At 43.3% G+C, this 24457-nt stretch overlaps 1 protein-coding gene across 1 annotated transcript; it reads left to right on the forward strand.

The window, feature by feature from the left end:
* Positions 1 to 2819: 2819 nt before the first annotated feature.
* Positions 2820 to 24199, forward strand: SELENOS (selenoprotein S). The gene is given in 7 exon segments (XM_061595205.1): positions 2820 to 2953; positions 13989 to 14117; positions 15646 to 15752; positions 17816 to 17905; positions 18003 to 18078; positions 22313 to 22341; positions 22343 to 24199. Coding segments are annotated over 7 exon segments (579 nt in total). The 5' UTR covers positions 2820 to 2883; the 3' UTR covers positions 22421 to 24199.
* The last annotated feature ends 258 nt before the right edge of the window (positions 24200 to 24457 follow it).

Genomic DNA, 24457 nt, shown 5'->3' on the forward strand with positions numbered 1-24457 from the left:
GATGAAGTGACTTAAGTCTGTCTCAAGCATCTTTCTGTATAATGTCAAACACTTCATGCAGAAGTACTGACTGGAATTCGATACTATGGGTTGTATCAACTAAGTTCTACTCAGAGTAGGCATGCCCATTAACTTCAATGAATGTAGCTAACATTGTCTAGAACTCTATGGCTTTTTCCCCCATGAACAAAAATCTCAAGTGGAGCCCAAAGCTTTTGTAAGCTATAACTTATTTCTAAAGGTGCTAGATTGTATGAGAGAGAAGATGTGGCCAAACTACTGGCCTGTTGCTGTCATCGAACCATGAGCTCTCTTGGCTTTGTCTCTCTTGTATGCTGGGTAGATTGGATCTACAAGGTGTCCAGGTGAGGGCAGTGGAGGCTAGTACCCATTAAAACTGGGATGGTGGTAGTCAAGGAAGCCAATAGTAGGAGATGCCAGACCAAGTGGCTGGTGGAACTAGAGCCAATGATAGGTGGGGACAACTCTGGTTTTGTCCCCATCCTCCCTGTTGGTTGAATTCTGTCAGGGTGCCACTGAGACTAAGGAGGAGAAGGCTGGTAGCCAGTTTTATCTTCTAGACTGGTTTTAAGGAAGGTGGGGGCTGGCTGAGGACAGACTGGACTTGATGGGGCAGTGCCCCACTTGCCATAATAGACTAGCATTTACTGGATGATAGATTGAGGGGGGAACCTCTTCTGCGGAGGTCCAGATTCCTGGGAGGGGGTAATCTGTGGGGAGGTGAATGCTGGTGGTGGACAGGGGTTTAACTGGTGATGGGTGGGAACAGAGCTAAGAGTGGAAAGGTTTTCTTTTTGCGCTTGGCGTCCTGCAGTCTCATCTAACCTGCCCTGCCTGGAATAGTACTACAAACTACACAGAGAACTCTAGCTCTTGGCTCTATGCAGTAGAGGACCCCACAACTCACTCCCCCCCTGACCACCCGGAGAGGAGCAGATGTTGGAAGTAGTGGTAAACAGACTCTGTCAGCATCTGGGCCAGCATGCTTATGTCAGGGCCCACAAAGGTTGCCACTCTCTCTGCGTAGATAAAGTCAGGGTGTGGCCAACCTGGTATGTATGTGACAGCAGATGATCAATGACTACTTGCCATGATGGATGTGTTCTCCATCCGCTGTCAGAGGTAGCATGTCTGAATACCAGTTGCTGGGAATTGCAGGTGGGGAGAGGGTTATTGCTCTCAGGTCCTGCTTGTACGCATCCCATAAACATCTAGTTGGCCACTGTGAGAAGAGTGCTGGTTTAGCCTGATCCAGCAGACTGCTCTTTTGTTCTATCATTATCTTTTAAATATGTATTTTTTCTACAGCAAAATACTGCTTGTTCCCAGGTAAGCATGTTCAGCATCAGTACAGCAGAAGCAAACTCCATTTTATTCCTGTATTCAAGCTGGTACTACAATTTTAAAATGTGAAACTGCACAGGCCTAGAGTTTTGTTTTGAAATCAAGAATGTCAAACTACTACTTCTTTTGCTGTAATACATCAGGAGCGTAGAAGCAGTCATAAAACATGAAATTGTGTGTGTGCGGGGGTTATTTGTGTGACTGGCAACCAGTGGGGACTGGTGTTGCCATGTCAGCAGGGCAGTGGAATCTGCTACAGATTTTAGTCCAAACTTTCAAGGAGCTGTCCAAGCTTCCTGAAAGTTTGGTCTAAAACTCAGAGTGGATTCCACTGACATGGACTACTGGCAACTGAACTAATACATAGGGCTGGCACACCCGCATGCATAAGCCTACCTCTTCTCAACTTGATATCTTTGAGATATTGTTGGGCTGTAACTCCCAGAATCCTAGCCAACATGGCTAATAACCAGAGATAGATTGATTGGACTGCCTTCAAGTCGATCCTGGCCTATGGCGACCGTATGCATATGGTTTTCATGGGAAGAGGTATTCAGAGGGAGTTTACCATTGCCTTCCTCCGAGGCTGAGAGGCAGTGACTGGCCCGAGGTCACCCAGTGAGCTTCATGGCTGGGTGGGGATTTGAACCCTGGTCTCCCAGGTCATAGTCCAGCACTCTAACCATTACACACACTGGCTCTCCAGAGATAACCAGAGATAATGGGAGTCCAACACATCTGGAGGGCAGCAAGTTATGCAAGACTGGCCTAAATTTATGAAGCCTTCCTACTGCTTCTACGCTACGTATAAAGCGGCTGTAGTCGGAGTTTTTGCAAAGGGGCCCTGCTGGTTCCTATGCAAATTTACTCTGAAGTAAACCAGCGTTTACGCTGAGGTTTTTTTTGTCCTGCTGCACAAGCAGTCAGCACACTGCCCGCACCCAAACTAGTCAAATAATTAGTCCCATAATATACAAATAATATAAGGTTATGAAGATTTGACAGAAATCAGTATCTTCATTTTCTATTTATCTTTTCTCATCTTTTTCAGACTACCTAGATCCTTATTAAATTCCATGTGGTCACCTGCACAAAAAATTATTTCACATTTTATTTTTTTGACACTGCGCAAAATGTGTCTAGATGCACACTGGAATAAACCGTGAAGCAACCCCCCTCCCTCCCGTCAGCATCCCTTACTCCCCAGTAACAGGGATCGCAGCCTTCCTCTGCTAATGCCCAGTCATCTTCACTTTTATTCCTCCCCCTTATCTGATTGGCGTTGGTTTCTGCTTCCACTTTCCCCGCTCCATGCCAGATGAAGCCGCGCCCCTTTTCCCTGCCGCCTCCTGATTGGCCTAACCCTATCTGCATCCTCATTGGCTCTGGTCTAGAGAAGGAGTTCTGAGGTGCGGTTTTTTCATTGGACACTTAAACGAGGACGTGTGAGGTGGGGAGAATGACAGGGCAGAGGACCCGGATGTTGCTGGGGGCGGAGCAGTTCCGGCTGGTTGCGAGATGGGGTTAGATGCGCAGCCCTCCAAGCCACCCCTGGAGCAGGAAGGGGTCCAGTTCTTTCAGGACACAGGTAGGTAGGTGGGATGGATGGGGCTTTCTTGGAGGGGGTGCTAACAACCTTTAAGAGTCTCCAGCTTCAGGGGCAGTATACCTTACAGTGGCTGGCTGCGGGCAAACCAGAAGGAAGGGGGTGGTTTATCGCTGTTAAACCGCCAGCCTGTCAGTTTCCATGCTAGTCTCTTGCAGCAAAAACGTTAAGAGTCTTGCTGGTGGCACCTTTTTAAAGGCTAGCAAATGTTTATGGCATAGCCTTCTGGTCTGTCAAAGGGGAAAGGCCCTATAGCCCAATTGTAGAGCATCTGTCTGGCATGCAAGAAGGACCCAGGTTTCAATCCCTGGCACCTCCAACTAGGGTTGGGAGAAAATCCTGCCTGAAGTCCTGGAGCGCTGCTGGCAGTCAGTGCAGCAGGTCAAGGAGAGGGGAGCCCTGGAGGGGCCAAGCCAAGAAACAAAACGCAGGGCGGGTTAGGTTTTAGTGTTATTGTTGGAATTTTAAGGTTTTAATGTGAATTATATGTTTTTATGTTGTGTGTCGCCCAGAGTGGCTGGCAAACCAGCCAGATGGGCAACTAATAAATTTAATAAATTTAATAAATAAATAAATAAAATTAGTGAGTGAGTGAGTTAATACCTACCTACCTACCTACCTTGTAGAATTAAAAAGTTAAATGCCAAGAAGACTCTGCTCCAGAGGCTAATTCCAGAAGGAATTATCTGTAAACCTTCCTAAGATTGCCCTTGACGAGGGGTGATGCGGTCACCCGAAACACATTGGGCCATAATAAATCGCCTTTATTACCTCACCAACCCTGTGTTTTGTTCGTTGGCATGGCCCCTTGAGGGCTCCCCTTTCCTTGACCTGCTACGCTGACTTGCAGCAGCTTCCCAGGATTTTAGGCAGGATTCTCTCCCAACTCTAGCTGGAGATGCCAGGGACTGAACCCTAAATCCTTCTACAGGGAATGTATTTATTTATTTATTACCTCACCAACCCTGCATTTTCTTTGTTGGCTTGGCACTTCGAGGGCTCCCCACACCTTCACTTGTGTCGCTGTTGTGTTCCTCTGCTCTCCTGTTTGTTTGCCAGTCAATGTGGACAGCACTGGTCTGACTGCCTAGCCCTAGAGTATTGGTTGTCATAAATTTGCTTGTGTTAGTGCTGATGCAAGGCTCCTTGGTGGTGGTGGTGGTGTTTGGCTGCCATTTTCTAAGTACTGTGTGGAGATTTTTTTTAACAGGTTTACAAATGAATAGATATGAAACAACAGGGAAATGGAATGGGGAGAGAGGGAGAAAGCTAGCAAACTCAAGTACAAGTGGAGCAATCCTAATCCCCAATCTACCACGCAGGAGGGGGTTAGGATGTGGTAGAGGTCCCTGTTGCACCCTGTGAAAGCATGGGCAGGCAGAAGCTACCACTAGCGAGGGTGCCTCCAACGTAGACCCCTGCAATGGGGTGACGAAGGGGTGGCTCCGAAGCTGCCAGTCCAATCTGGGTCTTCCTGTGGTGCCAGTCTGGAGCTACCACAGCAGAAGACAGCGCTGTCACTGCCCCCGTTGCCCTCTGTGAGTGCCAGGGCTACAGATGTAGAGGTGGCTGTGCCACTCCATTTAGCCTGCTGCTCCCAGCTGGAAGTTAGGATTTCTCCCTAGGAAGCTGTAGTGTCCCAGCGATGTCATCTGATCTGGTCTCTGCCTTTACGTACAAGGACGTAACACAATCAAGCAGCCTGTAGGTTCTGCTGTCTTTGTACTGATTTTCATTACGCTAATTCTTTGTTGACATCCTGCTTTTCTTCTGATAATGGGACTTAGGGCTCCCAGGCAATCTTCCATCTAACTCAGAACAGACCTTGACAAAGGTGCCGCATCACAAACCTTCAGTCTATGCCCAAGTGTAATATAACGTGGTACTTAAGGCCCATGTTTCAGCCAAGGCTGGCTCCCAAGGTGGCATATGACAATCTACAAAGGACCTAACTATGGGTGTGATTTATTATATTTATATTTTATTTGCATCATTTGAAGTATGGCTTGCAGCTAACGCTGCGTGTGTAGAGTAACGCACACACAACAGAACTTCTTCCTTTCCCTGTGCACCCTCAAAATCTCTGGAGGCTTCGCCAACTCTCTAGAGCAGATTTTAAGGGCGTGCGATGGGTTGCAGTTGAGAGGAGGGTACAGTGCAGTTGTGCAAGTGGCAGTCTGCTGCATTATTATTTATCATTATTATTATCTGGCTGGGGGGAGATGGCCGCTGACTAACAAAGACGTGTTTACTGAAGTCGGAGTGGTGCTCGGAAGAAAACTATTAATAACAACCTCCTTGTGTACTAAATCCCAGACTGATAAACGGGAATCCTTCCTAAACTTCAAATCTTAAATTTCATGAATGCCAGAAAAGCTAAGTCCTAAAAGCAAGCTCTCTATTTATTGAGGAAGATATATCTGCTAACCTGGAACGTCTTGGAGGTAAAGTCCTGCTCTGTAACAAATGGTTCTAATGACTTGACGAATGATAATTAACTAACAAACTGTGCTGAGAGTTATCTTAATCTTCTTTGCCTCCCTTTAAACCTTGTGGATACAAACATAAATATACTGCGGCTCTTACCCTTTGAAGCTGATCTCTGTTTTGGCTGCGTCATCCCTGGGAGGTGCTGATCTGTTGGTCTATTGTAGTTGAAGTCTAAATATCAAGTTAAAAGGATGGTTTTAACCAGAAAGAAATGTAAAGAACTTGGGATAGAACTATGCACCGATATAAATTCCCTCCAAGTTAAAGGAATACAAACCAAGATGACGCACTTTTATGGCCCAAAGGGGACAGTGGAGGAAGTTGGGTTGGGGAAGGAGATCAAATCCACGATGCCTGGTAAGAACTGTAATAATGATTGGTCACTGGATAACTCTTTGTCGTGGATTCTAAACATTGAGGAGCCGTTTGGACATAATTTGGCTCAGGAATTAACAGCAGCTGCAGAGGGAAACTCCCTTTTTGAAGTAACAGCTCAAGGGAAGCAAACTAATACCTCAGCTTTAAGTGTTTGCAGCTCAGTGCCCCCTCTTGAATCCTCATCAATCTATGAAGAATTCAAGTCTAGCTCCTCAGAATTTAGGCGTCTTTATGAAAAGACAAAAGACCTTGATTCGAATAACCAACAAGGCTCTGTGGCTAATGAAGACTGGCCCCAAGTGGTGACTCAATCCCTAATACAAATTTCCAACTTTGTGGCTGAGTCGAATGCTTTGCTCTCCACATTAGCCGATATAATCATTAAGAAAGAACACTACCATGAAGGAGTGACAACTGATTTACACACAAATTCACAGGCTACTCAAACCTCATGCCTGAAATCATCTTTCACCATGCTAGACAAAAAGACAAGCTCCCAAACATCTAACCAACCTAAGAAGAGTAAAAACATTAAATTTTGTAAGACCCGAAATAAACCTCACATGAGATTTGATAAACTTTTTAAGCTAATGGATACCCCTAAACCTAACAAGGGCAAAAAGAGGAGAAAAAGGAAATCTAAGAAAACAAAGATGGATAAGAGTACAAATACAACTATCTCGGCTCAAATGGTGCAAAATAATAACTCTGCTGCTCAAGAACCTCTTAAAACAGAGCTTAATACTCCAATTTCATATTCCTCCTCATCTAATTATATTAAATCTCAACCTCAACAATCTAAAGTGATTTTGGATAATCCTGAATCGACTGAGACACATAAATCCAAATCATGGGAATTGGTCCTAAGCAAGGAAAAAATAGCTATAACAAACTTCCCTAAGCCCAAAGGAGCTCTAACCCAGACTCAACGAAGGAAGCACTTTCAATCTGTAATGGAACATATTATTCCAAAACTAGACTGGTGCATGGAGATTGCTTCGATAGAATACCTTTTCTTTAACTATATGGAAGCAAGAGCTATAGTTACATTTCATGATAATAAAATAGCCAGCTTCCTATACGAAAATAGAAATTTACTCCTTTCACAGAACTTAAGGTGTTATAGGGTCTTTGAAAATGTAGCCCCAATACAAAGTCTACTTCCTCTGACTTTAAATGAGCTTAAACCCCGACCTTCAGAACTGAACGCGAGGACAAGGGACTTGTTTTCCCAGTCGATGACCCCTGAAGATATAAATATAAATGCTGTAAAGTTCCAAGAAAACCATGAAAGAACTAGTCTCCCAACTGCTCCAAATGAGGAAGGAATGATATTCCGGAACAACAACATTTACTTGAATCATACTCTGCATTGTCAATAGAAGCACAACTGGAAATTTTGACGAACCTTGAAAATCTAGTGACTATCTTAAAAGCGAAAGGAAAGGAGCAACCTGATGATACTCATATTAGGTCGGTGAACCGACGAGCAAATCCAGAACTTTTAGAAACAACAAATCCGCCCCTTCTACATTGTTCTGGAAAAGAGAGTGAGGATCCTTGTTAGATATTAGTAGAGGGGAATCTCAAGCAAAAACTAATTACGCATACTCCAACAATCCCTAACTCTTTGGGTCAACCTACCATTCTGTACCCCATGGAATTGAAGGTTGAGGAAAAAATATCACCAGGGGATCTTTCTGCCCCTCGGCCTACTGAAATCTGACAAAGTCCTCCCTCAAGCTTACACCAACTAAAGATCATTTCCTGGAATATAGCAGGATGGAAGAATAAAGATCTAGACCCTTATATCACTGATTTTTTAGCTCAATTTGACATTATCTGCTTACAAGAAACCTGGTTAATCACTGAGCCTCACCTAGATAACTATGCCCCTTTTTATTTAAAGGCTACCCAAAGTTCCAAAGGTGGTCATCCAAAAGGTGGCAACTGTCTTTTTGTATCAACTAAAATTAATGCTCAAATTGTAAGGCTTGAATCTTTGTTAAACTTAGCTATGGCTCTAATTATAAAACTGCCCTGCTACACTCTATTGCTTGTCGATGTATACTTACCTCCAAGTAAAGATAAAATAACTGCCATTGATAAGGTCCTAAGCTTGGAAGGATATTTAGAGAATCTAATTGCTACATACCCCGAAGCTTTACTGATAGTTGCTGGTGATTTCAATGCCAGACTAGGTGTGTCTGATGCCGCTTTGTACAACAAATATCAAATGATTCCTCCCATAATAGAAGGCTTCTTTAACATACCTGCAAGACAATCAAGAGATAGTGGAATAAATCATACTGGCATCTATTTGATGCAAAAATTAACTAATTTAAATTTGGTTCTTCTAAATGGTCGTACCTTAGGGGATCTTGAAGGGGAATTTACTTATTTATCCCCAAGAGGAGCATCCCTAATTGATTTAGTCTTTGTATCGCATGAACTTTTTCAATTAGTGGATAATTTCAAAGTGGAAGATCGCCCGGAGAGTGACCACCGACCCTTAAACACTGTTCTTAATTGTTGCTCAACATCTTTATTATTGGACCACCGGACTTTTACTAAAAAGGAGGTAGACATTCGTCCGGGAAGGCTGAGATGGATACCCAAATTAGAGAATGAATTAAATGTATGGTTAAATTCTCCAGCTATTTTAATGATAAGAGAATCCATCACTACAATATCTTATCCTGACGACCCATCACCCTACTTTCAAGAACTAATAGCTTCCTTCCAAAAATCCTTTTTAACAACTTCTAACTGTAATAGGAAAAATCTTCAAAAAAAATCAAAATCATGGTTCGACCAAGAATGTCGTGACAATAAAAAACAATTAGTGTTAACTTATAAAACTTATAAAGTAAATAGATCACCTGAACATTTATTAACCTACTGTATGGCAAGGAAACAATATAAGAATTTGCTTAAAAAGAAAAAGAAAACAGAATTGAATAAATCCTGGCTACGCCTACTACATGCCTCCAAGTTAAAAAATTCTACCTTATTCTGGAGACGTGTCTCGTATAACTGGCCAAAACCCTTATCCAACTTAGATTGCCATATGCCCCCAGCTGTCTGGGAGAATTATTTTACCAGATTATACCAAAAGAACACTGATAGTGGTGCTGTAATACATTTCTCGGAAGATGAAATTCCTGAATGGGCCCCTGTTACTATACCGGAGGTCCTCGAATTAATCGCCAAACTTAACCTGAGGAAAGCTCCCGGTAGTGATAATATCCCAGCGGAAGTGTTCAAATTAAACCCGGAATGGTGGGCCCCTTTATTAGCTGCTCTGTTTTCTTATATTAACCGCTCAGTGAAAATCCCTAAAGAGTGGGGCCTTGCAATAATTATCCCGATATATAAAAAAGGTACTCATACTGATCCAGCCAATTACAGACCGATAAGTCTTTTGAATATAATTAGCAAACTTTACGCGACCCTTTTGTATGGAAAATTGAATGCATGGGTAGAGCAAAAGAACCTATTGGCCCAGGAACAAGCAGGCTTTAGGCCTGGACGTTCAACCATTGATCAGGCCTTAATTCTTCACCATTTAATATCTAAATATTCGACTAAGCCTGATACCATGATGTACACAGCTTTTATTGACCTTAGATCAGCGTTTGATTCCATCTCTCGTGAAAGACTCTGGGAGAAATTAAGTGCCCTGGACATTGATAAAAGACTGCTTCTATTGATTCGAGGACTATACTTGGACACATCCCTACGGGTTAGATGCAATAACAAGGGCCATTTATCTAACCCTATCCCTACGTTTAAAGGGGTTAAGCAGGGATGTGTTTTAGCCCCTTTACTATTTAACCTATATATTAATAGTATAGTAGATTCCTTGGCCACTATCTCTGCTCATGCACCGATACTGGCTGGCAGTCCCAGGTCCATACTTTTATACGCTGACGATATAGTTCTGTTGGCAAGATCTGTGGTTGGCCTTAGAAGACTCTTAACAGCTTTGACTACATTTTGCTCAAACGAATTGCTGACAATTACTACGAGAAAACTAAGGTTTTAATATTTACCAAAAAAAGACTGAAACATCGTTGGCAAATTAAGGGTCACTCAATTGAACAAATAAATACTGTCATGTGTCTAGGCTTAACATTCCAATCTACTGGATCATGGCAAATGCAGATCAAGGCAACGATCTCGAATGCTTAAAAAACGCTGAAAGCCCTGTTATCATATTTTTTCAATAAAGGGGGACAGCTTATTATTCCAGCAATTAAAGTATTCACTGCTAAAGTAATTTCTCAACTACTCTATGGAATACAAGTCACCACCCATGAGAACTTTTCTGCTTTGGAATCGTTACAAAATTCTTTTTTGAGGACTATATTTGCGGTCCCTAAGTGTATTCCTAGCTTTATTCTTAGACTCGAGGCTGGATTACCAACTATAGAATCTAAGATCTGGACTTTGAGAATTTCCACTTGGCTGAAATTGAAATTTGATCCCATTGGGCTTTCTCCCCAAATTCTTCAAGATAATTTTCAATCTCCTTGGGAGAAGTTGATAATAGATAAAATTCAGAATCTGGGCTTTTCTATCCCTGCGATCCAAGAAATGGGCTATTTAAAAGCCAAGATGAATATCTCACACAGAATTAAAGATATCGATTACCAACACCACCTAATGCAAGTCAGGAAACATAGACATAACCCAAGTTTTTTATCCCCAATGCCATATTTGTCCAATCTCACCATTCCCAGTCACCGCAGAGCATTTTCCCTCGCAAGAATGAATATACTGCCATCAATGCTCCTTGATGGCAGATATAATAAAATCCCATATTGTGACAGGAAATGTCCCTGTGGTGAGGACGAGGTAGAAACTATTGCCCATGTCCTACTACGTTGCTCTTACTACCATGATTCCAGAAATCAAATAATTAAACCTATCCTAGACCTTATACCTGGTAGAAGTGAGGATAAGCGTTTGGAATATCTACTTGGAGATCATCAACAATTTATTACAGAGAAAGTTGCTAAATTTTGTGTAATTGCAATTTTATCTAGGAGGATCCAGGTAAATGACTCTCGAAATTAAGTTCTCTTTGGCTCTCCTTGTTTACTTTTAAATTCTCGGGATGAGTTTTAGCAATTTTAATTAATATGCTTTATTCTATATTAATATTATGATTTGTATTCTTATAATATTTAGCCTTATATTATAACAAATAATAATGAATAATGAATGAATAATGAATATTTTATTTGGAACTGGAAACTAATTCCTGATTAGTGTTTTAAATTTGAATATGTCCCTATCTTAATAATTGTTTTATGATGTTTGTTTTACTTTTATATTGGTCTTTTGGCCGTAATAAAACTTGATTATTATTATCTTTATTTATACCCCGCCATTTTTCCAAAACTGGAACTCATGGCGGCTTCCAGATAAAAAATACATATAATTAAAAACATACAAAGTCTACATTAAAATAAGATTAAACTATTTCCAATATTAAAACCATAATATATAGCTAAAAGAGTTCAGACTAGTTTAAAAATGATATAATAGACATTAGCAATGCAGCACCCTTCACGCCCTATCCTTAGCCTTCAATTCCAAAGGCTTGTTGGAATAGGAAGGTCTTTGCTTGTCGGCGGAAGGATTGCAAAGAGGGGGTCATTCTTACCTCCCTAGGAAGCGAATTCCAAAGCCTAGGGGCAGCCACCGAGAAGGCCCATTAGTGGAACAGAAGTGTTGGATATGACTGCAGAGCTGTCTAAAATAAACAATTGATTTTATTCTTTCTGGGCCTCAGATTAGATCTTTGCTGCTGTGTTTTTAAACTGCTTGATGCTGCAGCGGTGTTCAGGTGATCTAAATCCCTCCTGTGATAAAGGAGAGGAGGGTGAGCAGGATGGCTTCAACCCAGCCTCCTTGCTGCCCTCTACAGGTTGGAGGGAAAATTTCGCTGTTGGGAGCCTTGTCTACAGTACTACAGTAGGCACTCTGTGCAGTTTAGATTCCTGATTTTCCAGCGTGCTAAATTTTTTTTGCGGGGGGGAGTGTTATGCAGGTAGAGCTGGCTCCCCACTTCTAAAGCTATCCCTCTGGCTTGTGGGGTGGGGATAGTGCTAGCATGCTTGTCCTCGCTCTCCCTCTTCATGTGAGGTATTTAAAATGGCCCAAATAGGGCTACAGTAATTTTTCCCTATTGTCTTCTTTTCTCCTTTTGTTTTTTGGTTATCATATGTGGGAATAATACATGTTTAAAAAGCAGGATAAAAATGTCTAGAACAAAATAGTTTTCATGTTGATTTGTTTCATTTATGAATTGCTTCCTATGAAACATCTCAAAGTAATTTCACAGTACAATGAAAACGCATACAAAGCAATTGCATACCTAGAAACAATTAAAACAATTCCATATATAAAAACAGTTTTGAATCTAAAACAGATACTGACTGGGATGAAAATATCCACTTAGAAGGCTTGTTGAAAGAGGAAAGTCTTCAACAGGAGCTGAAAAGAAAAGATAATAGAGATGGTGCTTGTCTGATATGTAACAGGAAGGAGTTATATACCTGCCAAAGGGTAGATGCCATCACACTAAAAGCCTGATTCCGACATTGTGCAGAATGGAACTCTCAATAGGCTAGTATCTGCAGGTTGCCCTCTCCTGGAGAATGCAGTGATCAGTTGGATATAAAAGGGATGAAGCAATATTTAAATTATAGTTGAGTCAGTCAGGAATGTATAACAGTCAGCTGAGCAATAAGACAAAATAGAAAATAAACACGTGGACATCCCTTCCTCTGCTCCCCCACTGTCGTGTTTTGTTGTCGTCCAGTTCTCTGCTCCCCCCTGGCCTATGGTGATGTGAAGGAGGCTGCAGGGGGAGGGGGAATGTGTCCCATCATCTCTGTCTGTTCCACTTTCGGATGGGACCCCTTTAAATTGTACCCCAACATTCTCAGCCCCAATAAAAACTTCTTATAAAAAATGGCAGGCTAAGAACTAAGAATCACAGCCAGTTGAAAAGATGAAATATTTTGTCACTAGCTCTGTAATAAAATTATTTGTCTGCTCGAGGAAGATAACTCAAAAAGGTCTCTAAGATCAAACAGGAAACTGTCTCATGAAAAGAATATATTAGGTGTTCTGTAACTCCTGATAACTATAAGAGAAGAGTGCACCAGAGACTGTTGCACCTCTGAGTAGTTACATTGGCATAGACAGCATCTACCTTTATAAAGGTAGATCGTATTACATTGGAGCTTTTCTCAGTGTTACAAGAGCAAAAAGTGTAATTGTTTGCAGCAAATAGAACACGCGAACTGTGCCTGTAGGCGAATAGAGTTGTAGTCCAAAAGACCTGGGGAATGCAAGGCTGAGAAAAGCTGGAGTAGGCATTGGTGGCACATTTGTCTGGTTCTGTGTGATAAGTTACAGGTTGTTTGGCATAGTGCAACCTTTCCCAGCCTTTGCATCCCTGGATGCTGCCGGACTACAGTTCCCATAATTCCTGACCATTGGCTTTGCTGGCTGGGGCTGATGGGAGTTGTAGTCCAGCAACATCTGAGGACCCAAAGGTTGGGAAAGGCTGACATAGTGGATAGCATTCCCCTTCTCCCCCTGGGGGAAGCCATGACTGTCTCATGTGAAACCAACATCTGGTGTGGGTGTGGCCCTGATTAGCCAAGCCAAGCAGCTGTGAGTCTGGCTTTTAGAACACTGACAGTTGGTTCTTACTGAGCATGCCCAACACCATCATTATGTTCAAGCCAAAATTTCTTAAGTTAATTAAAAATCAGCCAGGCATTGTAGTTCCTTAACTTGGGACATGCGCAGTAGATTTCTCTCCCAAACACAACATGTGCTTGTATTCAGAAGCACCATGTCACAAACATTGTTCCATGACGCATTGTAATTGTACCACTGTATTGCCCCTGCTGTGTTAGTAGTACGGGGAAATAAACAGCCCTGTCCTGCTTCTGTGCCCTGTAGAAGGACGATGTTGGGCTTCAGTTCCCACCGTTCCTAACCATTGACCGTGCTGATGGGGGCTGTCACAGTTGGAGTCCATCAACAGGTTGTGGGCACGGCATTGGCTACTTCTGCCCCATAACTTAGCCTAATTGTGTCTGTTTGTGTTTTCTTCCAGTGGGCTTGCTTTTTGCAGACTATGGCTGGTACATCCTCTTGAGTTTCATTGCTATTTATCTGCTTATACAAAAACTTGCCAAAGGCTTTCAAGGCATCAGAGGGCCCCGCATGGATGCAACAGCTGTTGGTTTGTATGGGGTTGGGAGAGGGTGTGTTATCCTGCACTACTTCCATCACTTAGAGTGATTTATGTACATGCTACAATACTTCACAGGGCTAAATCTGTGTGCAGTGTACATACATGCAAATACTCAGGCAACAGCGTTCCTTCGGAGGATCTCAGTGAATGAACTGGGATATAAGTGCTCAGGCAGTCCTTAAGTCCTGAAGGGCCACCAGAGCCCTTATATCCCAGCTTGTTCACAGAGATCAGCTGGAGGAGCACTGTGAGTTGTCCCCCCATCCCAGAAGCCCAACTGGCCTAAAGTGTCACCAGCCCCATGCCATGGAACACTGTTCCAGCAGAGATTCGGCAGGCACCGTCGCATTTTACTGTCTGGTGTCCCTTGAAAACTGCTTTTTATGGTGACAGGCCTATGCAGTTTAAAAACTTTCTTGAGTAGCTGGCCATCTTAATGATTGCTTTGCACTGTTTTTATTGATGTTGTGTGTTTTGTTGCTGTACACTGGCCTGATACTGCAGTATATATTAATTGACTTGTATATAAACACTGATTTATTGAAATGTTACTGCCAGCTAACTGTGCTGCTACGGAATCTTGATTCCACTCCTGCCCTCTGGAGCAACCGAGAACGAGTCTGCTCCATCTTCTGCCTGGCAGCCCTGCGGATCATGTTTGCCCTTCATCTTCAGTTCAGCTATACCCATTTGAGACTAATTTTGACAGAAGATGAAGACAAGGGAGCAAAGCCAAAGGCTTTGAGGAAGACATTGGCATTTGAAGGAAGAAAGACAGATGCTTGTTTAAGTGAGCAGGAAACCTTCCAACATATTCTTTAAGCTGATGCTAAAGAATCAGCTTTCAAGAGAGACTGGTACCCTTGAAAGAGAGCTTCTCTCTGCTTCAGTTTCTGTGAGCCTGGGCAGGGCCTTCAAGGATGAAACAAGAGGTGGCTGCAGCTTCCTTTGTGACCTAATTCTGATTCTTTAAAGCTGATTCCTTAGCATTTCACTCCTTTTTGAGCCTGCTAGTGGTGGTCTTCAGAAAGGGTCCCGCAGGAGAGGCAGATGCAGTGACATACCTCAGAAGGATAGATATCACATATGGCCTTTGAGGCTGCCTACCAATGGCTTTGCACAAAAAAAATGTTTTTTGCAGGAAATCCATAGACTTTGATCTCAAAAGTCCCACGTGTGGGTCTAAATCGTTCTGGTACGTCTCAGACTTGGTGGGTGTTTCTGCCCCTTGAACCACATCAAATGGTTCGGTGGGGGGAGGGAGTCCCCCAGCTTTTTTGAGGGGGCTGCTTTAGAATGGGGACCCAGAAAGTCTTGGGAAGCTATCTCTCTTTGAATGAAATACACCAGTACAGCGGAAGTGATTAACTCATGAATTCTAAACAGCATTGGAAAAATGTTAGCTAAGGTGGGATTGGCTTATACCGGAACGAGAAGACGGTGCATAAGGTGGCATGAGCCGTTTTGGACTTCTTGGAGATGGCAGCTTTTGATAACTCTTCTGTGGCTGATTTAGAACCCGATGCTGTGGTGAGACGCCAAGAAGCTCTGCTAGCAGCCCGTCTGCGGATGCAAGAAGAGTTGGATGCACAAGCGGAAAAATTCAAAGAAAAACAGAAGAAGGTAAAGTCCTAGCCAGATAGCCTTGTGTGTCTGACGATTGAACAAATGCTTGCTATAACTAAGCCAACCCTGTGGGCCTGTTCGCTCCTTGCATTCCAGGGAGAACTAGCATCCTAGTCTGAGCTGGCCTGTTGTGCACTTGCTCCCTTCCTCCCTCCCTCCCTCCCTTCTGCAAGGAAAAATAGCTGGTGAACTGTTCAAGCACAATCTCTCATTGCCCAGCCAAGCCATCTTCCCAGAGGATGAGTGAACTGAGTTATGTGGCCATGGAGAGAACTGTACTCAAACACAGTCCCGGCGACAACATCCAGCATGGTAGGGCAAGTGCTATAGGCCCCAGGTGGTCCACTGAAGCTGACGCCAGGATTTTGATATGGGGGTTTCGGGGAGGGAATAATTTTTAAGTGCCAGAAAGAGAAACTCCAGGCTGAGTGCCTGCAGTGACCACAGTTTCTCCACCCATGCAAGCCTCTGGATCCCACCCCAGGTAGGTAAGGTATGCTGGGGGCCAAAAAAGATGGCAGCTGTTGCAGTTACCCAGCTTGGAACTTTTCCTTTCAAGGCCATAAAAAAAATGCTGGCCTGGGTGAGATCGTCATTCCTGCACCTGATAAGCTTGCCAGGAGGGCTGTTCTTCGTGAGGTTGTCTCTCCAAAGCACCCTCTGGCAAGCTTACTGGGCCTAGTGTCAATGATCCTGCCCTGGCCTGTACAACTTTTTTTTCGCTTTCAAGGGCCCAGCCCTGAAAGAAGAAGCAACAGGCTGGGCGATTGCAGTGGCCTCCCCCTTCCATTTGTTCCTGCCCCTTCCTGCCACCACCTGTCTATAGGTGGGTGGGGGTCTCTTAAACCTGGCTCCTGGCCTGTTCAAATGAAGGTGGCACAACCTGGTTCACTCATTACTTTTTCCCTATACCGGAGAAAAGGGCCTCTCTCTCTCCATCCCCCACCCCACACACACACACACACCAGCCCAAGACTGTTAATGGGTTGAGAGTTCTACTTTGGATATAAGAACAGAAGAGCTCCCTGCAAAAGATGTAGATTGGCATTTGTTTGATTTATTTATTTATTTATTGTATTTATATACTGCCCCATAGCCGAAGCTCTCTGGGCGGTTTACAGTACCTAAAAACATTAAAAACAAATATACAAATTTAAAACACATCTTTAAAAAACAATTTAAAACACAATTTTAACATTTAAAACAATTAAAAAAATTGTTTTCTCTTGTTAACCTACACCATTTTGGAGACCTTGCACATCAGCTGTTCAGCCTGTTCCTAGGTAGATATTTTTCTGGGAAGGGAGCTCTGCTGCTGCTCTACAATAACAATGCAGTGGATGTCTTCATCAAATGAGTCTACTCCCCCTTAGGTAGCAGATGTTGCAATTAAGTCTTGGCTGCCTTGGTGCTAGTTACAATTTTTTTTCTATTTCTTTCTGCCTAAACCAGGCCTGCACAGTTTATGACTCAGTCAGCTCTGTGTTGTAGCCTGCCAGGTGCCTGACTCCGCCTCTCTTCATGCAGGCTCAAGCCGGCAGCAGACAGGAGACTGATCCAAGGCATACCATGGCTGGTGGGCAGCACTTACTTATTGAACAAGGTTTATATAAAGTGGTTTACATGAAATAGCACAAAATATTCATAAGAAAATTGAGATAAATTGAGACATTATGAACTTACCAAAATACAGATTAAAATCAACAGTATTTTAAAAAACAAATATACATAATACAATTTACATGTCTGGGGAGGCTTGCCTAAACAAAAGTTGTTTTAGTAGGCACTGATAACAGTACAACAAAGGTCCCTGCCTAATGTTAAAGGGATGGGAGCTCCAGAGAATAAGTGCTACCATCTTAAAAAATGGATTCCTCACAAGAACGGAACAAACATTACATGGCCCATATAAAAGTGCCAGTTCGCAGATCAAAGTGGTTGAGTGGGCCCACAGGGAATATGCATTCCGTTGCTTGGATCCCTCAAGTTGGTGCAGGCCTGGTCTAAACTTTGTAACCAAACTGCTAAAACATCTGAGTAAGTCCATTCTTACCTCTTAGGTTGAAGAGGAGAAGAGAAAACAAAAGATAGCCATGTGGGAAAGCATGCAGGAAGGCAAAAGTTTCAAGGAGACGCTTAAACAGAACCAGGTTAGTCTTTTGGGTTAAGGTTGGGTAGGGCAGGTACATTCAAAATGGAGGATGAACTGAAACCTAGGAGCTGAACCACTCTTACTCTGAATGGCAGGAACCTGAGCCTGGAGCTTCCGCGTCGGCCGCTGTCCCAAAACCCAAACCCAACAGGAAACCTCTACAAGGTGGTGGTAAGTTCCCAAGTCTGTTTGATAGCAGACGTGTTTGTGGGTGTCTTGTCTTCTTTCTGCCCTGCTGCAAGGCGCTCTCTGTAGCTGGCGCAACCAGCTGCAGGCCTCTTTTCATCAAGCTGTATCTGGTGAGGGGTAGGTCTCACCAGTCTGTATATATTGCAGTGTTCCTAACAAGTTTAAGTAAGTGTTGTTTTGTCAAAAGAACATCAGAAGAGCTCAGGCTAAAGGCCCAGCTAGTCCACCATCCTGTTCTTATAGGGATCAACGAGATGCTTCTGCGAAGTCCGAAAGCAGGACCTGAGCATCACAGCTCTCTCCTCACTTGTGATTCTCAGGAACTGATACTCAGAGGCAATCCTAAACTAGATGGACAGATGTCCTGACAGTAGAAGGCAGCTTCCTGTGTCCCAAATCGGCCTTTCCCGTGGGAGTTGTGGGAGTCCGTAAGAGCATAAGAAGAGCCCTGCTAGATCAGGTCAATGGCCCACCTAATCCAGGATCCTGTTTTCACAGTGGCCAACCAGATGCCCTAATAGGAAGCCCGCAAGCAGGACCTGAGCGCAAGAGCACTCTCCCCTCCTGTGGCTTCCAGCAACTGGCATTCAGATGCGTGCTGCCTCTGACTGTGGAGGCAGAGCATAGCCATTGTGGCTAGTGGCCATTGATAGCCTTATCCTCCATGAATTTGTCTAATCTACTTTTCAAGCCATCCAAGTTGGTGGCCATCACTACATCTCCCCCCCCCCAAAGAAACCTCTTTTTATTGTTTTATCAGATTACAAAACATGTGCAACATGAAAGAGGGCAAGACAAGTTTCATAAAAGTGGACAAGACAAGTTTCATAAAAGTATCATTCTGAGAGTCATTCAGTGTTCATCCCAGAATATCTTGCCAAAGATTAATGAATTAATGGAAGATGGAAACCATGCTGTGTGGTTGCAGCATATTGAATAGATATAAACTTCATTGTAGAAAACTTGTCTTGTGTATTTTAATTATTTCTGGCTCGAAGATGACGGGTTAGTTTCTTCACGAGGTCCAGGTGTCAGATCAGACCATGCCAGTCCTGAATTTAAGCCTGTTTCCAAGGTTGTCCAGAATTTCACTATTATGAATTTGGCTGCAGTGAGTAAGAAGATTGCTTTGTGCAATAAGTCCCGAGTGGAATAATTGTAAACAGAGCAATGCCGGTTTGGGATTTGGCGAAAGGTTCTCTCTCTCTCTCTCTCTCTCTCTCTCTCTCTCTCGCTCTCTCTCTCTCTCTCTCTCTCTCTCTCTCTCGCTCTCTCGCTCTCTCTCTCTCTCTCTCTCTCTCTCTCTCGACCTTGGTACAAAAAGGAAAAAGCCTTTGAGCTTAGCTGTCGCATATGTTAATATGAACCTATATGACACCATTCATTTGCAGGACTGCCTTACCCCAAATGTACCCACTCAACCACTTCAGTCTGCAGTACTGTCACTTTCACAGGTGCCGCATAATATCCATTCTGCTTTTATAAGAAATTGTTGTTTTAGCATGATAGGACCAACTCTTTGGAACTCCCTGTGGGTGCCTTTGCTGTATACTTTTCAACACCTCCTTAAAACTTTTTATTCAGGAAAGCATATCCAGGCACACAGATGTTGATGTGTTTTAATCTTTTTAGCCTGTTGCTGTTTTAATTGTTTTTATAATGTTTTCAATTTTTTTTAACATTTATTGATAATTTTGTTTTTTGTAAACTGCTTAGAGGTTTTTTACAATCAAGCGGTATATAAATTTTGTTTTAAAAATAAATAAAATAAATTCATGCCAGCATTTTGAATCAATAGAGTTGGTTAGAAAGTTTTCACACAGTTGGGTTGAAAATGATCTGAATGGAGCATTGCCCCAAAGTATAACCCAGCCAGTAGTAAAATTAAAAATGTAAATGTACTGCCTTCAAGTTGATTCCAACTTATGGCGACCCTATGAATATGGTTTTCATGAGGCTGAGAGGCAGTGACTGGCCCAAGGTCACCCAGTGAGCTTCATCCATGTTCCCAACATAAACCATCTTAAACCATCATAAGAGGTTGTTGTATTTGATTCCAATATACAGTATATCTTGGATATCATACCTTTCTCATATTATCTGGCACTATCATTGTTTCAAAGAAGAATGCTAAGCTTGTTGTCTGGGTTCTCACTTGGGGTTGTGTAATAAACGAACTATTTGATGGACTTGTCGCCACTTACACCTTAAGTCTTGCCATTCTGCACAACTGTCAGCAGAACTGAATTCTCATAAAAATCGTCAATGGTATAAAAGACTTTTTCCTGTTCTCTAAATTTTTGAAATCTGTAGACATGGTAGAAGTGCAGGTGGAATATAATTGGTATGAACGGTGAGATTGGTTGACCCAGATGTCTGAACCATATTTTTAAGTCACTCGAAAGGGGTTACTTTTAAAAAAAAAAATTATGGATCTTGAATTAAAATGAAAGGGCTGTAGCTCAGTGGGAGAGCATCTGCCTTGTATGCAGAAGGTCCCAAGTTCAATCCCCAATGGCATCTCCAGGTAGGGCAGTGAGAGGCTCCTGCCTGAAACCCCGGAGAGCTGCTGCCAGTCAGTGTAGACAGTACTGAGCTAGATGGACTCAGTATTAGGCAGCTGCCTAGGTTCCTATATATACCACAAATACCACATCTTCATTATATTCCATTGTCAACCAGGAAACAGATGTGCCCCCCTGGAGGACAGCTAAACTATTACATAAATGCAAGGCATTTGGGCACCAACTTAACTTGGTATCCCCCACACCCCTCTTTGGAGAGCTTGATGATGATGATTATTTTTTTTTTAAAAAAAACACCAATCCTGGGTTTCTTTCCTCCATGTATAAATTTAGAGGAAATAGGTTGGCACCTTTTCACGGTCTTTTCTTGTAGGCCTGTAGGGCAATGGTGGTGGGCAGGGGGAGAGAACTTGAAAGAGCAAGAGGAGTTTTGGCAAAAGCATCAACTTCACTGACGCCACCCTCCCTATCGGTGACAGTATGCTCCCAACCCAGTTCATTATTTTAGACCTTAACTCAGCTATAAGCAGTTTGTAATTTACAGACCCCTGTCTAGATAGATTTTTAGGGACTGATACCCCTGCCGTCAGTACATCTTGTTGGAGTGAATTCCATCGTGCTAACTACGCGCTGTGTGAAGAAAGAAGGACTTCTTTGTCTGTCCTGAATCTTCCGACGTTCAGCTTCATTGGATGTCTCCAAGCTCTAGCATTAGGAGAGAGAGAGAAAAACAGTGTTTCCTATCCGCTTATTTCACACCATGCATACTCTGACACATAACCTCTGCCGTATCCCCCTTAGTTGCCTTTTTTCCTAAGCGAAAAAAGCCCTAAATGTTGTATCCTCATAGGGGAGTTGCTCCAACCTCTAGATCGCTTTGCTTGTCCTTTTCTGAACTGTTTCCAGCTCTGCAATATCCTTTTTGAAGTAGGCGGCCAGAACTGTGCACAATATTCCAAGTGTGGCCTTGCCATGTTTTCTAAGCACCTGCCTCGCTTACCCGTGAACCCAGCCGATGGGTCTGTGCCCGGTGGGCCTTGTTTCTTTCTGGACAAGGGCATGCTTTCTTTGTTTATTATTAAAGGCAATAAGCTAGCTGGCTTCTTCAAAGACCTGGGAACTAGCAAGGCCTGTTGCTGCAGGAAGAAAGCTGTACACATGACCTGAATGGAAGCTTAAACGCAGCTGCTTGGACTTCTACCTGGTGACAGCGCATGCAGCGTGATGTGGATATTGCTGCACTCTTACCTCCAGTCGAGCTGCCTTCATTTGGGGGGATGGGGAATATGTGAGGCAATTTTTTTTTAATTCAATTTTTAATTCAATTAAATGTGAGGCATTAGTAAAATGCGTCCTTCGCATGCGGGTTCATGGCCGTTTTAGTTGAGGCTAGTTGTAGCCCCAAACATCTGGACGGAGGGCACCAGCTTGGGGAAGGCTGATTTATGGTTTGATCTTGTGAGCCGCCTGGCGCTGTTTTTGAGGCAAGGCAGGGTGCAAACGCTTTGTACAAACGTTGCAAATAAGTGTGTGTGTTTGAGAGAGACGGAGGGGAGGCCTTGGCTTCTGCCGCCAATTCTGATCAGCTTTTCTTACCTTGCCCCTTTTGCTTGGCATGCGTTGCTGCCCCTGTTCCTCTTACGCCTCCCCTGATCATGTGGTGATGCGTCTCTGCTCCTCTCTTATCCCAGGTTACAACCCCCTGTCTGGAGAAGGTGGCAGGACTTGCTCGTGGAGACCGGGACGCCGCGGCCCTTCCTCGGGCGGATGAGGCTAACTCTGCTGGGGTTTTCTGTTGACGCCGGCAGGCATTAACTTAACCCCACAACGGTGGCTGTCTATGGGTTGCTTGTCATGGGGACTTGGGGGTGGGGAGGGTTGGATTGGTACCATAACGGCCTCAAAGGTGTGTGAAACCAAATAGTTTTCATGTAACTCATAACGCGCATGGCAGGCGTTGACAGGAAGCGAGCGAGGCGGCCTGGGGGGCTGGCTGCTGCTGCTGCTGTTTTCCTTTCAGAGGGGCCTTGTGGCTTTGCCCGTTAGTCAGGATGACAGGCTTTTCTTTTGAGAGACGAGACTCTACACCAGACTGCTTTTCTGTGAAATGGGAATGTTACCCAGCTACCGTGCAAAAAGGGTTGCGGCTAACCTTCCTGCTACAAGTGGTTTGGACTCTGCTTGGGAAAAGCCTGTTTGAGAGGGTAGAGGGCACGCCTCCCCCTTCAAAAGTAAGCTTCCGACGCCAAAGCTGGAGACTTCTCAGAGTAATGGGATAAACAAACATTGAGGTGAGGGGTGCAGTTGGGTGGAAGTAATGCTGAGGTTAGAAATCTGCAGAAGGACACCACTTTTGATGTTGCTCCTGCGTGTGTCTCCTGCCTGCAATTTCCTAACTGACTCTGCCATGCGAACATCCTGTTGGCAAATGTCACCAGTTGTACCTTGAGGTCATGTGGCATGATTTCTTTTATTTTATTTTGAGCTTGGCTTTGTGCAGGAGTGGGGAACCTGTGCCTCTCCAGAAGTTCTTGCTGCACACCCATCAGCCCCAGAGAAATACAAGAAATACACATTCTGTTATATGGACCGAAAGCAAATTAAAACAAGTCACACAATATCTAACATATGTCAGTTTAAAACATAATGCCTGTTTTATATACAGTAGGGCCCCGCTTACCGGCACTTCGCTTTCCGGCGTACCGCTAATGCGGCGGCGGGATATCCCCCATTTTAAAGCCAGTTTTGCGCTTTTGCGGCATTTTCGTGTGACGCGCCCCATTATACTCAATGGGTTCCACTTTACAGCGGCAGTCCGGAACAGAACCTGCCATATAAGCGGGGCCTGCCTGTACACTCAAGATAGAAACAAGCCAAGATAACGATTAAATTGACATAATCTCTTCACAGGTCTTTGCAGCAGAAAAGAGAAAACTAGCAAGGTGTTTCTGACATTATTTTGTTGGTGTCAGCCAATAAGTAGGACAAATACCATGCAAAAGCCCTTCCTGGATGTTTTAATAGGATGGGAGTAAATAACCTGTTTTGCTCATCTCTGTAAAACCCCCTGTTAGTTGTTCTATCTCTCGTGTAAATGAAAAGAGTGTTGCATGAAAAACACTTGAAACCAGCGCCTTCCCAGTCCTGGTCCACTTCACATCATGTCCAGCGGTCATGGATAATGGAAGTTGTAGTCCAGCAACCCCTGGAGAGCTACAGGGTCCCCAGCCTTGCCTTTGTGGGTTCGCGGCATCCATGGTTGAAGTTCTGGATGCAGATGTCCCCGTACCAAGCACCACTGGATGATGCAGTCCTCATAAATGGTGAGCACACCACTGAGGTCTGCTGAAGCTAGACAGCAAGTGGAGAGAGTTCTTGCCATTTCCTCTTCTTATTTTACCTGCCTTGTATGACAAATATATATATATATATATATATATATATATATATATATATATATATATATATATATATATATATATATATAAACTGTAAATAATAATATAGCCCTTTCTGTGGCTTTTTTTCCCTGTAGCGATGTATTTTCCCGTAATAGATGTGTCTAAATCAAGTTAAAATTCTTTGTGTGTGTGTGTGTTTTTGGACAAAAGGTTTTCCCTCTCCCTCCCCCCATGTTGTTACGGAATATTATTTATGTAGTGCTAGCAGTATGCATGACTGTTTGCAAAGAAACATAAGCCAAAAAGAAAAAAAAGGGCAGGTCTTTGGCAGAGGAGTTTGCAATCTGAATTTTGCTGATTTTATTTACATTTGTTAGAAACATTTTTATCCCACCATTTCTTCAAAAAAGAGTCCGAAGAGGCTCGCAATCAGTA

This window comes from Rhineura floridana, chromosome 14, assembly GCF_030035675.1.
Source record: "Rhineura floridana isolate rRhiFlo1 chromosome 14, rRhiFlo1.hap2, whole genome shotgun sequence".
NCBI classification, from domain to species: Eukaryota; Metazoa; Chordata; class Lepidosauria; order Squamata; family Rhineuridae; genus Rhineura; species Rhineura floridana.